Below are 13921 nucleotides of genomic sequence, written 5' to 3' on the forward strand. Positions count from 1 at the left end.
TTATCCATCTAGGTTTCTCTAACGCCATTGTACAAAATTAAGCTCTACCGAAAGTTCAATCAACTTTTACTTTCCACAATGCGGAAAACATTTTCCGTACCCATGGTCAGTTTTACTTCTGATTTAGGGTATATGCCCACGACGTCTCTCAGGTTCACCTGAGTTTTCAAGCAAAAGACTTTGGAAATCGCTGGTGTTTCCTTTTTGTATACTTTTTTTGGGGGGTTGTTTCCGGAGCTTTTTTTGGAGAGTTTTTCCCAGGTTTTTTTTTTGTTTGTTTTTACATCTTTCTTACTGTTTTCTGCTTGTTTTTTTCACTCCATTGAGTAATGAAGTAACTGTTTAGCGTTTTTTTTAAAGCAAAAAGGATCACAAAACGCTCCAAAATATGTCCGGACATCTTTTGAGCTTTCTCATTGACTTGTAGGTCAACTACAGAGCGTCTTCCGAGCGGAAAACACCAGAAAAAATTAACTTCACCTTTTTTAACCGCTTGGCGTTTTTAGAAACCTGAAGTGATTAAAACATGTTCAAAAGCCTGAACATATGAACAGCAAGTCATTTTTTTTGTAGAAATGCTTATGTTCATTCTTTTGAGTGACTTCCAATAGGTTTTTCAGGCTGAATCCACCTGAAATAGATGTTGTGTGCACATACACCTTTACGTTCCAAAGTAAAGGTATTCCCATCTCCAAGATCCTATTCCAATATGTAATGGGTGTAATAATAATATTGGCAAATACCTCCAATTAGAAATGTAGTATAGTTCTTCTGATTCGCTATGTCGCTTACACATAGGCAGAGCATTGTAGTAGCTTAGGTATCCATGGTTACGACCACTCATATAGTGACAGTTAGTTGTTAGTGGTCGTAACCATGGATACCTAAGCTACTGCAATGCCCTGCACATGGGATAAGCGACATAACGAATCAGAAGAACTATACTACATTTCTAATTGGAGGTATTTGCTATTATTATTATTATACCTACTAGATATTGGGATGGGATCTTGAAGATGGGAATACCAGTTTAAGAAAAAGAAAAGCCACATTTATTTTGTAGAACAATATCTATGTGTTAAAGGGATTTTGACAAACTGGTCCACACATGGTGGATTTTTTTAGCTGCAGATGACACGCTGAAGATTTGAAAATCTACATGTTTATTATTTTCCAGCTTTGCTGCGAATATTCTGCCTCATCTGAACATATGGTAGATGATGTATTAATGGTCATTCTGCTGATCGATGTCTTCCTTGTCTCCCACTAATGCCTCTGTAAATTTGAGGGTGAAGAATATAAAAAAAAAATATCCCATATTAATAAATACAAGATGTGTAAGGAAGACTCTTAACATTTCATGTGAATTGATACCTCTTTTCTGGTGTTGCAGGTGCAGCTTTCCCTCTACACCTACCTATCAGCTGAGTTTATCGGCACTGCCACGATATACACCACCATCCGCCGGGTGGGAACAGTATTACAGCTAATGCACACGCTGAAATATTACTACTGGGTTGTGAATCCTGCGGACAGTAGTGGGATTAATCCTAAGGGTCTTGGTAAGTAATTTAATTTGCTTTATAAAATGTTGTCCCTCTATCACCCCCCTTGTATCTGCTGTTCTGCATTCTGTAGTCTTTCTCCAGTGTATGTAGACATATTACTGTTCATCTCGCTATCACGGCTTATTTGATTGATCCATTTTTTTTCTTTTTTATGGGTTCTACTGGATTCCTGTGACTTTCATTAGTCCCCTCCAAATTTCCGTTGTTGTATTTTTTTTTTCCCCAGATATTCGTCTATCGGGGTTTAAGACAGGGGCGTAACTATTGTGGGTTCCGGGGATTGCAATCACACCTGGGCACTGGAGCTTGAAGGGATATTCTCATTTTCAGTATCCTATCCCAATATGTAGTAGGTGTAATAATAATAATATTAGCACACATCTCCAATTAGAAATGTAGTATAGTTCTTCTGATTTTCTATATTGCTTACCATGTGCAGGGCATTGCAGTAGCTTAGGTATCCATGGTTACAATCATGGATTCTTAAGCTACCACAATGCCCTGCACATGGTAAGCAATATAGTGAATCAGAAGAACTATACTACATTGCTAATTGGTGCTATTAGCTGTTGTTGTTAATAATAATATTATTATTATTATACCTACTACTTTTTGGGATATGATCTTGGTGATGGGAATACCCCTTTAAACGGGCCCAAAAAGTCCCTTTGACTCACTTGAGAAGACTAATACTATTAAAGACCCGTGATACTTGGGGGGGTCTATTGGAGATTTTACATTGGGGCCCATGAGGTTGAAGTTACACTATGGGTTAAAGGTGTAGTCCAGTCTCGTACATTTAGGATATGGCATGGATGTATAGTTGATGTGAATTCCTCCTATGGGACCTGCATTTTTATGGAGATGAGGGCATTGATGCAGTCAGTGGAGAATTGGTCAGAATTCCTATTAATTTGTATGGGAATTCTGACCACTTCTCTTCTGACCTCAGTGTATGATGGGACCCTGAGATAATTGTGGGGTCCAACTATTGAAATCCACATCTACTATACATTTATGATATATCCTGTGGATATGCTGTAAATGTACGAGATGGGAATACACCTTTTATAAAGAGTCTGCAGAAGTTTTTCCAGTGGACGACAATAAGGCATATGCCAAATGGGAGTTCATAGCACTAAAGCGCCCTCTGATCTTTGCATTAATGGTGTTATCTTAAAAAAAACATGTCTGATTCCTTTCAAAAACCGTGCCATAGTTTGTGTCTTGTATGGCAAAAATGACTAGTGATGAACTGCAGTACCGCACACGAGATGTGTCAGTTGTAGGACTGGTGTAGTGCTATTACAAAAAAAAAAAGCCTCGTCACTAGAAGAGAGAAGGGCTTGTACATCACTAAAAGGGAAGCGGTCATTGGAAAATAACCTATTGTTTAAATCAGGTTGTTGTGTTACTTGTACTTTTAAGAAAATGTGCAAGGTTCTTTTTTTCATATTGCAATCTTTATTAACTATTTTTTTTTCTATCTGGTAAGTTTCACACTGCCCATGCCCACTGGGGCTTTTTTTGTCGCCAACTTATTGTTGTTTTCACTAAGCGTTTACAGGGATTTTCTTGTTGGCAGAGGCAGGTTTACAATGACAGGTAACACCTCTATACACAGCTGATAACACAGGATCCACCAATCACAGTACAAGACATCACAGCTGTCCCTGCTCTCCTCCCTTCACAATGACACTTTCACAATCTCAGTAGAGTCTTCGTTTCAAAAGATGGTCAGATCCCGAACCTATGTACATATGTTGTTTCCTGAAACATCAGGACGTGAAAACTGCAAGATTTTTTTTTTTCCATTTTTTAAAACCGAATGTAATATGTAAAAAGAAAGCTTGCCAAAAGGTTTACATTTAATAAGCCAGATACACTTCTATATTAGCAAATACTCAATTGAGCTAGTAAAATCATATACAAAGCTAGGATAGAACACCTTTCTAGGTCTCCCATTGTACCGGGCGAAAATTGCTGACAGTCTCCCTTTAGGGGCACCTTGCTCATTGTTGTTTTGACTTGTATAAATTGATTTGAGCTAGTTGTGTACTTACTACTATGACTACTTTGGTTTCCAGAAGGGCTGTGAATATAAAAACTCTCTCTCTATAGATAATAGTTGAGTCTTATGTAGCTGTGATTTCTGCTTTATAACTCAATTACTAAACCTGTAGACCCCCTTTAATTATTGTGCATCTCCTATAGTGGGAGCTGCCATGTCTTTTTCCACCATCCTCTAGCAGCACCATCTGTTCAGTTCTTGGTGTCTTGCCTTACATGCTGTTGTTTCTTTGAGAAAGACCTAGTACATTGTTTCCTAATGCTCGGGGGGATACCGGGCTGCTTCTTAAAAGCAATAATAATCAGAAAATCAAAAATGTTTTGTTACCTGCTTTTCCTCCTACAGAAATATATATAAATATATAAAAAAGAAAAACTAATACAAAAAAGTAGAAAGTGAAGATTTTCTAATTTTTTTTATAACGAAAGCGTGGGATGTTCTCCGAGATCTTTTATCTTTATTGACAGCTTTAAAGATGTAATGCTGCAACTCCTTGACATTAAAAACTTCTGAATTGTTTTGAGCAGTCATTGACTTTTACTTTATAATAGGCAATGACAATATAGGGCTTTTTGCTTGTGTTGAGGTGCCCATACACCTGAGCTAGCTGTCGGCAGAAGGTTTGTCGTGATTCCCCCGTAAACATGAACACACGGCTTTTGCAAGCATTCATGTGTTTTCAGTGGAGAGAGGGCAGAAAGCGGCTAGACACTTCTGGAAGCAGCCTGTACCTCGTGGAAATTAAGGAATTTAAAGGGAATCTGTCAGCAAGTTTTTGCTACTTCATCTGAGAGCAACATATTGTAGAGAAAGAGACCCTGATTCCAGCAGTGTCGCTTAGTTTACTGGGTTGAACAGTTGTGGTGCTACATCTAAAAACTCTGTATGTAGCAGAGCTCGGAAAGCTAACCCCACCCGCATCACAGCTTTCTGTGTACATTGTATAGTGAGAGTAAGCTGCTAATCAGTTCTGGAGGCACGTGGACTCTTAGTCCAGCAGTGATAATCCCCTGCTGATAAAACACTTAATGTATTTAAACAACACACAGCCTAATAAGTGACACATCGCTGAAATCAGTGTCTCAACCCCTACCTAATTCTGTCCTCAGGTTACATAGCAAAAACCTTCTGATAGTTTCCTTTTAAGCTGATTGATCCTCATCTCTTACGGCTTCATCTGTCAGGAGAGGAGAGTCTGGAGTGCCCTGTATCAGATGGTTGATTCCACCTAAAGGTCAAGTTCAGAAGACTTCAAAAGGAAAGCTATCAGAAAATGACCTATTTTTTTTTAAATCAGGTTTGTTTTATTACATGTAATTTTTAAAAAAAATTGTGGTAATTTTTTTTTTTTAATTTTCATACTGAGATATTTGTTAATAAAAAATAAAAGTTGTAATCTTGCAATTTTCACATTGGCCACTTGGGATTTTTCATAATCTTACTTTCTGTCTTTTCTGCAGTTTTGTTATCGGTAGAGACAGGATTGCAATGAAAGATAACTCCTCAATACACCGCTCGATCACAATAGGCGATGTCACAGCTGACCCTGCTCCTCCGCACTTCACTTCACAATTACCTTTTATACACGCTCATTAGACACTTACATGTTAAAGGTATTGTTAGGGTCTGATCATCGTGGCTATGTACACATGTTATTTCCTTAAACAAAGTAACAAAGCCCTAAAATACAAGTCTAAAAATGACCCGGTAGCCAGTGTGAAAAGTCCTAAAACCATAAGTGTTTTGAGACTTATCTATTGTATGCTGAGCTCACACAGAACAGTGCAAACCTGTAATAGATTTCCTTTAAATTGCTAGATCATATGAAGAGATGCCGCTATAGTTTGCTGTCGCAGTAATGTTAGCAATCCCTATATCTCAAATACACTATTTGGTCTCTTTAATGGTTTCTATCTTTTATACAAAAAGAGCTTATGATATTTATATTTTTTTGAACAACATAATTTCAAATCCCACCAAGGACAACATCTGCAAGGAGTTTGTATGTTCTCCCCGTGTTTGTGTGGGTTTCCGCTCAGTTCTCCGGATTCCTCCCACACTCCAAAGACATACTGATAGGGGCTCACAATCTAGGATTCCCTATGGTGACAGTGATGATGATGAGCTGTGGAATTAATGGCGCTATATAAGCAAGCAGCATAAATATTCATGTTTGCTATGGTAGTCCATTTCTAGGATTTTTATTTGGGGGTCAGTCTTCATTTATGCAGCTTCACACGGAGACTTTAAAAGTGAATCTGCGACCAGGTTTTTGCTACACCATCTGAGAGCAGCATGTTGGAGAGGCAGAGACCCTGATTCCAGTGATGTCACTTCCTGCAATTTTGATAAAATCATGTCTGGTACAGACCTACTAGTTCTCTGAATGTTGAGCTCTGTATAACCCCGCCCCCACCACTGATAGGCAGGTTTCTGCCTATGCACAGTGTACACAGAAAGCGACCAATCAGTGGTGGGGTTACACAGAGCTCTTGAGTATGGAGCCAGTTTACTAGTTCTCTACTGATACTCTCCTGCTGATTAAAACACCAATTTTATCCAAACTACAGCAAGCAGTCTAGTAAGTGACACATCACTGGAATCAGGGTCTGTCTCTACGTTATGCTGCTCTCAGATTAAGTGGCCAAAACCTGCTGACTGATTCCTTTTAAGCAGAGATGGATGTGATCACTTTACCTTTATACACCTGCAGGATTTGGGTGAATGCATTTGTTAATAGCTGGATCCACGTATGCTGTCATCATATACATAGCTAAACAAGCCCATCATTTCTCCATACAACAGAATGGATATTCCAGGGCTGCAAATACAAACAAATAAAAATCTCCTCTGCTGTAAGCAGGGGCGCCCTCGCCACCGGCCGAGCACTCGCCAATGTCTATCAGTTCAGCACTTTATATTCCCTCCACCATGCTGCCGACGTTTGTAGGTTTATTAGGACAATGTGTTAAGTTTTAACGGCTGCTCATCTGATTCTTGCTCACTTCTCTCAGACTTCAATTGTGTTTGCTCATAAATTTTGGGAAATGTGGGTAATTACATTCATAGGATGTCGCCACAATTGTTCGTGTTATGGGAATATTTTATCATTATTTGCTTTTTTATGTTCGGCTTTTATTTAAAGCTCACCGCAGGATCTTGTCCTGTTTTTACCCATTTGCTGCTTGTGATAGTAATTGTATGGCAGCTTATTTCTTAAAGCATTCTGGAGAAGACTTCCATAGGTACTGTATTTTCTTTTGTAGATATGTTAATGCTTTCTTGTTATGTTTGATGAATACTTCTTACTGTTAGACCATGGATTTAAAGGGGTATTCCCATCTCCAAGATCCTATCTCAATATGTAGTAGGTTTAATAATAATAATAAAATTATCAAATACCTCCAATTAGAAATGTACTATAGTTCTTCTGATTTGCTATGTCTGTTTGCTCATGTGCAGGCATTGCAGGACCTTAGGTATCCATGGTTACAACCACTAGTATAGTGACAGCTCATTGCTAGTGTTCTGAACCATGGATGCCTAAGGTCCTGCAATGCCTGCACATGAGGAAAGAGACATAGCGAATCAGAAGAACTATACTACATTTCTAATTGAAGGTATTTGCTAATGTTATTATTATTACTACTAGATATTGGGATTCGATCTTGGAGATGGGAATACCCCTTTAAGTACCTGCCCTCCTACAGTGTTATAATGGGTTGTCACTTGAAGGTTACCTCTTCTGTAACCACAACCATCCTCAATAGTCAGAGATAATCACTTTGGGCAGGGTAGTCCGGTGATTTAGTTTCAGGCTGTGTTACATGGAAGATGTAGTAATGTATGTCAGCCATCCACATGAATAATCCCAGACCCCTGTCTCCGTGTGAGATAATAGAAGCTATGGAAAGTACACGACTGCTGACAACTAGGGTCGTTTAATACTAGGTTTGGTGATGCAGCTTTATAGTCACTTGAAGATTTTCGGAAAGCGTGACAACCCTAACAGGAGTTGTAAAATCCAATGATCCCTCTAAGCCTTTATCGCTAGCGAGAGACTTGGGCACTGTTCGTTCTAAGCCAAGCTATACGGAAAAGTATCAAGAAAATATTAAAGTACGCTGCCCTGGTATAAAGCAGCCCAATATACAAGACCACAAAGCATCCGGGCAAAAAAATAGTAATTAGCATCCAAGTGTAAAAAAAGTGAAGGTTATTTGGTGGTCCAGGGCAACAAGGGATTAATGCAGCGTCCCTGGTGGTCTATGGCAATTAGTGTTTCATTTCTGCATCTCTGGGGAGTCAAGTCAGTGACACAGTTAATGACATTAAATCTGCTGGTCTAGCACAGTAAAATGAATTTTGTTGAAGCCCTCCTCCTCCTCCTCCTCCTCCTCCTCCCATCAAAATTTGTATTCTCTTAATATATTGCAGTCATCATATTATATAGCACTGTGTACTTACAATTGCTCATTTTGCCTTTCTACCCAGCTAATTCTTCTCTTTTCCATTAGGTCTATGACATTGTTTGATTAAAAACTGACTAGCTGAATCCTTCTAAGCTCTATGTAGAAACAGGAGGTCAATTTTCCCTGCAGGAGTTATCACTGCAAAAGTCCCTGGCAGGGGGGAGGGGGCTGGTGTGCCAGGAGTTGACTCATGCGAGGAGAAGAGACTTTCTGTTTCTACCTAGAGTAGAGAAAAGAATTAGCTGGGTAAAAAGGTAAAATGAGCAATTGTAAGTACACAGTGCTGTATAATATGATTGCAATTTATGAAGAGGATAAAAACTGTGAAAGGAGGAGTGCTTCTTAAATATTACTGGTGGTCTAACGCAATCTAGAGAGTTTATATAAAAACCCTTAGTGGTCTAGGACAATGAACAGATTAATATCAGCATCCCTGGTGGTCAAGTGCAGTAAAGTTATTCTTGTCAGTATGCCTGGTGTCTAGGGTACTGATATGTTAATTTAAGTATTCCTGGTAGTCTAGTGAAGGTATTAAAGAGGTTGACCACTACTTTAACATTGATGACCTATCCTTGGCATAGGTCATCAATGTCTGATCGACCAGGGTCCAACACCCGGCACCCCCGACGATCAGCTGTTATTGAATTCGGTGGCGGGGGCCACCGGCCGGAAGCTCTGTTATGGAGCTGGCCGTCTTCTGATAGTGGCCACCGCATTGATTTGAATAGGAGGTGGATGTGCAGTACCCAGCCGCGGCCACTACCAGAAGACGGAGCAGCTCGGCAAGAGTATTTCCGCCCCCGAAACGATAAAACCTGGTCAGCTTGGGTGCCAGGTGTCGGATCCCAGCCGATCAGACATCGGGATAGGGGGGATAGGTTATAAATGTAAAAGTAGTGGACAACCTCTTTAAGCAACACAATGACAGTTTAGCTCCTTGATTCTTCCCTGAATGGATCATAGAGATGAGTGCAGGGAGGGAATAGTGTGGACTGTGCAGCTGTAATTGTACTGTTACACAATTTTCTTGATCTCTGAGATAAAAGCTCAGGACTTTCCCAATATAACCATTGCTGCTGCGTTGCTTGGAGGGAGCAATGGTAATAATGGTCATTCATAATCTGTTTATAAAATCAAGATGCAGGGCTGTGCAAAAGTTTTAGGCAGGTGTGTGTAAGAATGCTTTCATGAACACAAGTGTTAATAGTTTTTTACCAATTAACAAAATGCAAAATGAATGAACAAAAGAGAAATCTAAATCTACTCAATATTTTGTGACTTCCCTTTGCCTTAAAAACCGCACCAGATAACCAGTTCTTCTAGATACACTTGTACAGATTTTCAAGGAACTTGGCAGGGAGGTTGTTCCAAACATCTTGGAGCACTAACCACAGATCTTTTGTGGCTAAAATCTCTATCATCATGTAATCCCAGACAAACTCAATGATGTTGAGATCAGGGCATTGTCATCACTTCCAGGACTCCTTGTTCCTTATTCTAAAGCTAGTTCTTAATTGCATTAGCTTTGGTTCTGGGTCTGCAGAATAAATTTGGTCAGATGCCTACTGGATGGTATTGCATGATGGATAAGTATCTGCCTGTATTTCTCAGCATTAAGGACACCAAGAAATGGGCAGCTTTAAGGGCCGTAGAGATTGGTTGGCTAAGGAAACTTGGTGCAGGAGAAGTAAGACAAATCATGATTACTTCCCTTCGAAGAAAGGAAAATGTCCAGCAGTGCCATCAGCTCAGAAATGGCAGCAACCAGTGGGACTAAGCTACACCAATCTACTAGAGAAGTCTGGTCAGAAGTGGTCTTCATGAATGGATTGTTTCCAAGAACTATACATTCTACTTGAATACTAGTGACTCCACAATGCGCAAAAACCTAGCAACTGGGGTGCGAAAAATTGCAGCTAATGCCTCCAGACTGATGAGTCAAAATGTGAAATATTTAGGGGTTGCAGATGGGCTGGGGAGCAGTACAATAATGAGTGTCTGCAGCAAAAGTGAAGCATGGTGGAGGGTCCTTGTAAGTTTGAGGCTGCATTTCAGCAAATGTTGGGGATTTGCTCAGGATTAATGGTGTCCTCAATGCTGAGAAACACAGGCAGATAATTATCGTATAATTCTATCAAGTAGGCATCTGATTTGCGGCTCCAAGTTTATTCTGCCACAGGACAACTGCCCCAAGCATAGACATTGTCAGTAAGAACTATCTTAAGCGTAAATAAGAACAAGGAGTTCTGGAAGTGATGATATGGCACCTATAGAGCCCTGATCGCAACATCATTGAGTCTGTCTGGGATTACATAAAGAGACAGAAGATTTGCACAAGCAACATCCACTGAAGATCTGTGGTTGATTGTCCAAGATGTTTGGTATAACCTCTCTGCCGAGTTCCTTTAAAAACGTCATGCAAGTGTACCTAGCAGAGTTCATGCAGTTTTGAAGGCAGATGGTGGTGACACAAAATATTGATTTGATTTGTGTTTCTCTTTCGTTCTTTCACTTCACATTTTAGCTAATTAAGAAAAATGAACTTTAACACTTCTACTATTTTTGAAAGCACTCTTACTGTGTACAAATTTTATCACCCCTGCCTAAAACTTCTGCACAGTACTGTATCTCATTACACAGTTTATGCACAGGCAGAACTTACAAGATTTATATTTCAAGTATATCATGGTTTTGGCCATCAATATTTTTCATGGGGGTGGGAGGGTAGTGGCCCTTAAACCCTTGCTGATCAGCAAAAATTAACTTGTTCCTGCTGGAATACCCCTTTATCACCTATTCAAAGGATATGTAACTACTAGATTGTCAGAGGCCTGAGTACTGAAACCTCCCACTGATTCCTAATATGGTGGACATGTGCCCCTTCTTTAACGTCAGTGCAGTGGCAGTTGTGGGCACCCTCTTAATCCTACATTCATTCTCTATGGGACTGCCAGTGATGGCCAGATACAGTGCTTTCTTGGAGATCATTGGCCGGTTCCCCAACCATTGGCTGATTGATGGACTGTGCTGCAATAACAAATATAGCTACATGTATGAAGTAGATTTGCATCTTTCACTACAGAAAGTGGATCCAAGGTCACTGACCAATTTATATATGTTACAGGGAGTCTGTCAGCACAAAATTCAAGTACAGGCGCTCTACACCTTTTGTGTGACCGAGCATTTCAATGTACCTTTGGTGTGACTGTGCAGTTCATGCACCTTTGGTGTGACTGTGCAGTTCAATGCACCTTTGGTGTGACTGTGCAGTTCAATGCACCTTTGGTGTGACTGTGCAGTTCAATGCACCTTTGGTGTGACTGTGCAGTTCAATGCACCTTTGGTGTGACTGTGCAGTTCAATGCACCTTTGGTGTGACTGTGCAGTTCAATGCACCTTTGGTGTGACCGTGCAGTTCATGCACCTTTGGTGTGACCGAGCAGTTCAATGCATCTTTGGTGTGACCGTGCAGTTCATGCACCTTTGGTGTGACCGAGCCGTTCAATGCACCTTTGGTGTGACCGTGCAGTTCATGTACCTTTGGTGTGACCGAGCCGTTCAGTGCACCTTCCCACCAACTTGTTTTCTTTCTTAATAGATTGACAGTTCTGGTTTTACAGGCACTAGAGGGGACATGGCGATAGATGTACATAGGTAGGTGGGAAAGTGCCTGGAATGGTCTGACCACGACAAATGTTCTCTCAGCGCCTATACTTGATTTGTGCTGACAGACTCTCTTTTTAAAGGGGTTGTCCACTGCATGGACAACACCTTCTAAAATAAAAACAGCATTTCCTCACCTTCTGGACTGGCACAGTACCAGCAATGTCGGTGCTATGTTTTCTGGCGATTGCATGACATTATGTGGTGAGAGTGCTGCGGCCGGTGGGCTTCAACGCTCGCGTGATATATCGGTGTCGTACAAGCACCCGCTGATATTGTGGGGATGGTGACAGTCTGGTAGGTGAGTATATGCTGTTTTTATTTTATATAGGGCACTGTTTCATTTAAGATGAGGTTGTCCGAGTAGTGAACAGCCCCTTTAAGCATAACTCATTAATGTTTTTTTTCCTGGAAGACCCATTCAATAAAAAGGTTTATTATAATGAAATAAAATCCTATGTAATCTTTTCCTTTTTGCATGTATTTCGGCTTGCGTGGCTGATTTGTCTTTCTAGACCTGAAAATGCCTTTTGTTCTAAGGCATTAGCTGAAGGTGTGCTCGGATCATTGATTCTGGTGAAAGCATTCGTTTCCCCCGACATATTTGTTACAAGTCCAGCCAGTTTTCAGATTTGTTTGCTTAATGCTTTGCTGACCTCAGGAAGGCTCCCTAGAGCAGATTTGTGGGGGATTCAGAGATAAAGGAAGCCTTGCTGCAGAGACATTTGTATGTCCTGTTAAATTGGCCATAAAATTGGTCTCATGGAATAAGGCTCCAAGCAATCGCTATTTTAATTATGGCAGGCACGGCTGCTGAATATCCACTGTAAAGCTTTATAAATCTGCCACTATTAAGACCTCCATAGCCAGCAGACCAACGTCAGCCAAACTCACGGGTATTGGTGGGCACAGCCGATGGTCTGTGTAAGGGGGTCCTCCTGACCGTCCCATTTTGGACTGACGATCTTTTTGTTCTGTCTCTCACCACAGAGCTCGTGCTCCCCTGTGCAGAGGCGTCGGGGCAGATCTTTTGAGTAGGCGCTGTTCCGCTATTCTACTGTACCCAGCAGCTTATCAGTGGGGGTGCTGAGTGACGGACCACCATTAATCTGATATTCATGACAAGTCCTATATGTTGCGATTGGACAACCTTTAGCAGTTAAACAATATGTATTTAAATCTGTTCAAAAATTTTAGCTTCGTACATTAAAAGTATATTTTACATTTTATACTATTTTTTTTTTTTTTTTATCCATGGCTGGCATCTGTCAGAGCTTCCGTTACACCCATCTATGGGAGCCTGTGGGTAACAGATGGCATCCAGCGGACATATACGTTTTTTCTTAGTGTTTTACATTTTGCGTTCTGCATCTCAGGGATATGTCTTTGTCTTTTCCATGGACAGATGGTTGCACCTCCAAGAGAATAACAATAAATTGTACTAAAGCCAAGAATGCAGAAGTTTACAATATACGGGTGTTGTAGGACTTTTATTATGAAAATGAGTAAAACCTTCTATAGTAAAGTTTTTGAAGGTATTTCCATTGTATTACAGTCCATTGGAATTTCGTTATCTGGAACTTGTGCATTCATCATAAATGTGGTGCATATAGACTTCTGGCAGGGGTTGGGCAACCGTGGACATCTTGCAAGGTGAGACCGTGGACACCTCGCATGGAGAGAACGCCCACAAAACATCTCACAGGGTTAGGGTGCCCGCGTATGTCTCGATGGGTTAGATTTCCTGCAGAAATCGCTCAGGGGTAGGGCACCCGCGGACATCTGACTGAAGCAGGGTGCCTGCAGAAATCATGCAGGGGCAGGGCGCCCGTGGACACCTGCCAGGGGTAGGGCGCCCGTGGACACCTGCCAGGGGTAGGGCGCCCGTGGACACCTGCCAGGGGTAGGGCGCCCGTGGACACCTGCCAGGGGTAGGGCGCCCGTGGACACCTGCCAGGGGTAGGGCGCCCGTGGACACCTGCCAGGGGTAGGGCGCCCGTGGACACCTGCCAGGGGTAGGGCGCCCGTGGACACCTGCCAGGGGTAGGGCGCCCGTGGACACCTGCCAGGGGTAGGGCGCCCGTGGACACCTGCCAGGGGTAGGGCGCCCGTGGACACCTGCCAGGGGTAGGGCGCCCGTGGACACT

The 13921-nt window shown here is 41.4% G+C and overlaps 1 protein-coding gene across 6 annotated transcripts in view; it reads left to right on the forward strand.

Annotated features, from left to right (window-relative positions):
* Positions 1-13921, forward strand: part of NBEA (neurobeachin) — a 786732-nt gene that overhangs the window by 220691 nt on the left and 552120 nt on the right. For all 6 annotated transcript variants that reach the window (XM_073662535.1, XM_073662540.1, XM_073662538.1 and 3 more), the window contains exon 13: positions 1394-1562. In XM_073662535.1, coding sequence (XP_073518636.1) covers positions 1394-1562 — 169 coding nt within the window. The remainder of the gene's footprint in view (positions 1-1393; positions 1563-13921) is intronic.

Source organism: Phyllobates terribilis, unplaced genomic scaffold, assembly GCF_046119375.1.
Source record: "Phyllobates terribilis strain yellow unplaced genomic scaffold, ASM4611937v1 Scaffold_2__4_contigs__length_985480577, whole genome shotgun sequence".
In the NCBI taxonomy this organism is placed as follows: Eukaryota; Metazoa; Chordata; class Amphibia; order Anura; family Dendrobatidae; genus Phyllobates; species Phyllobates terribilis.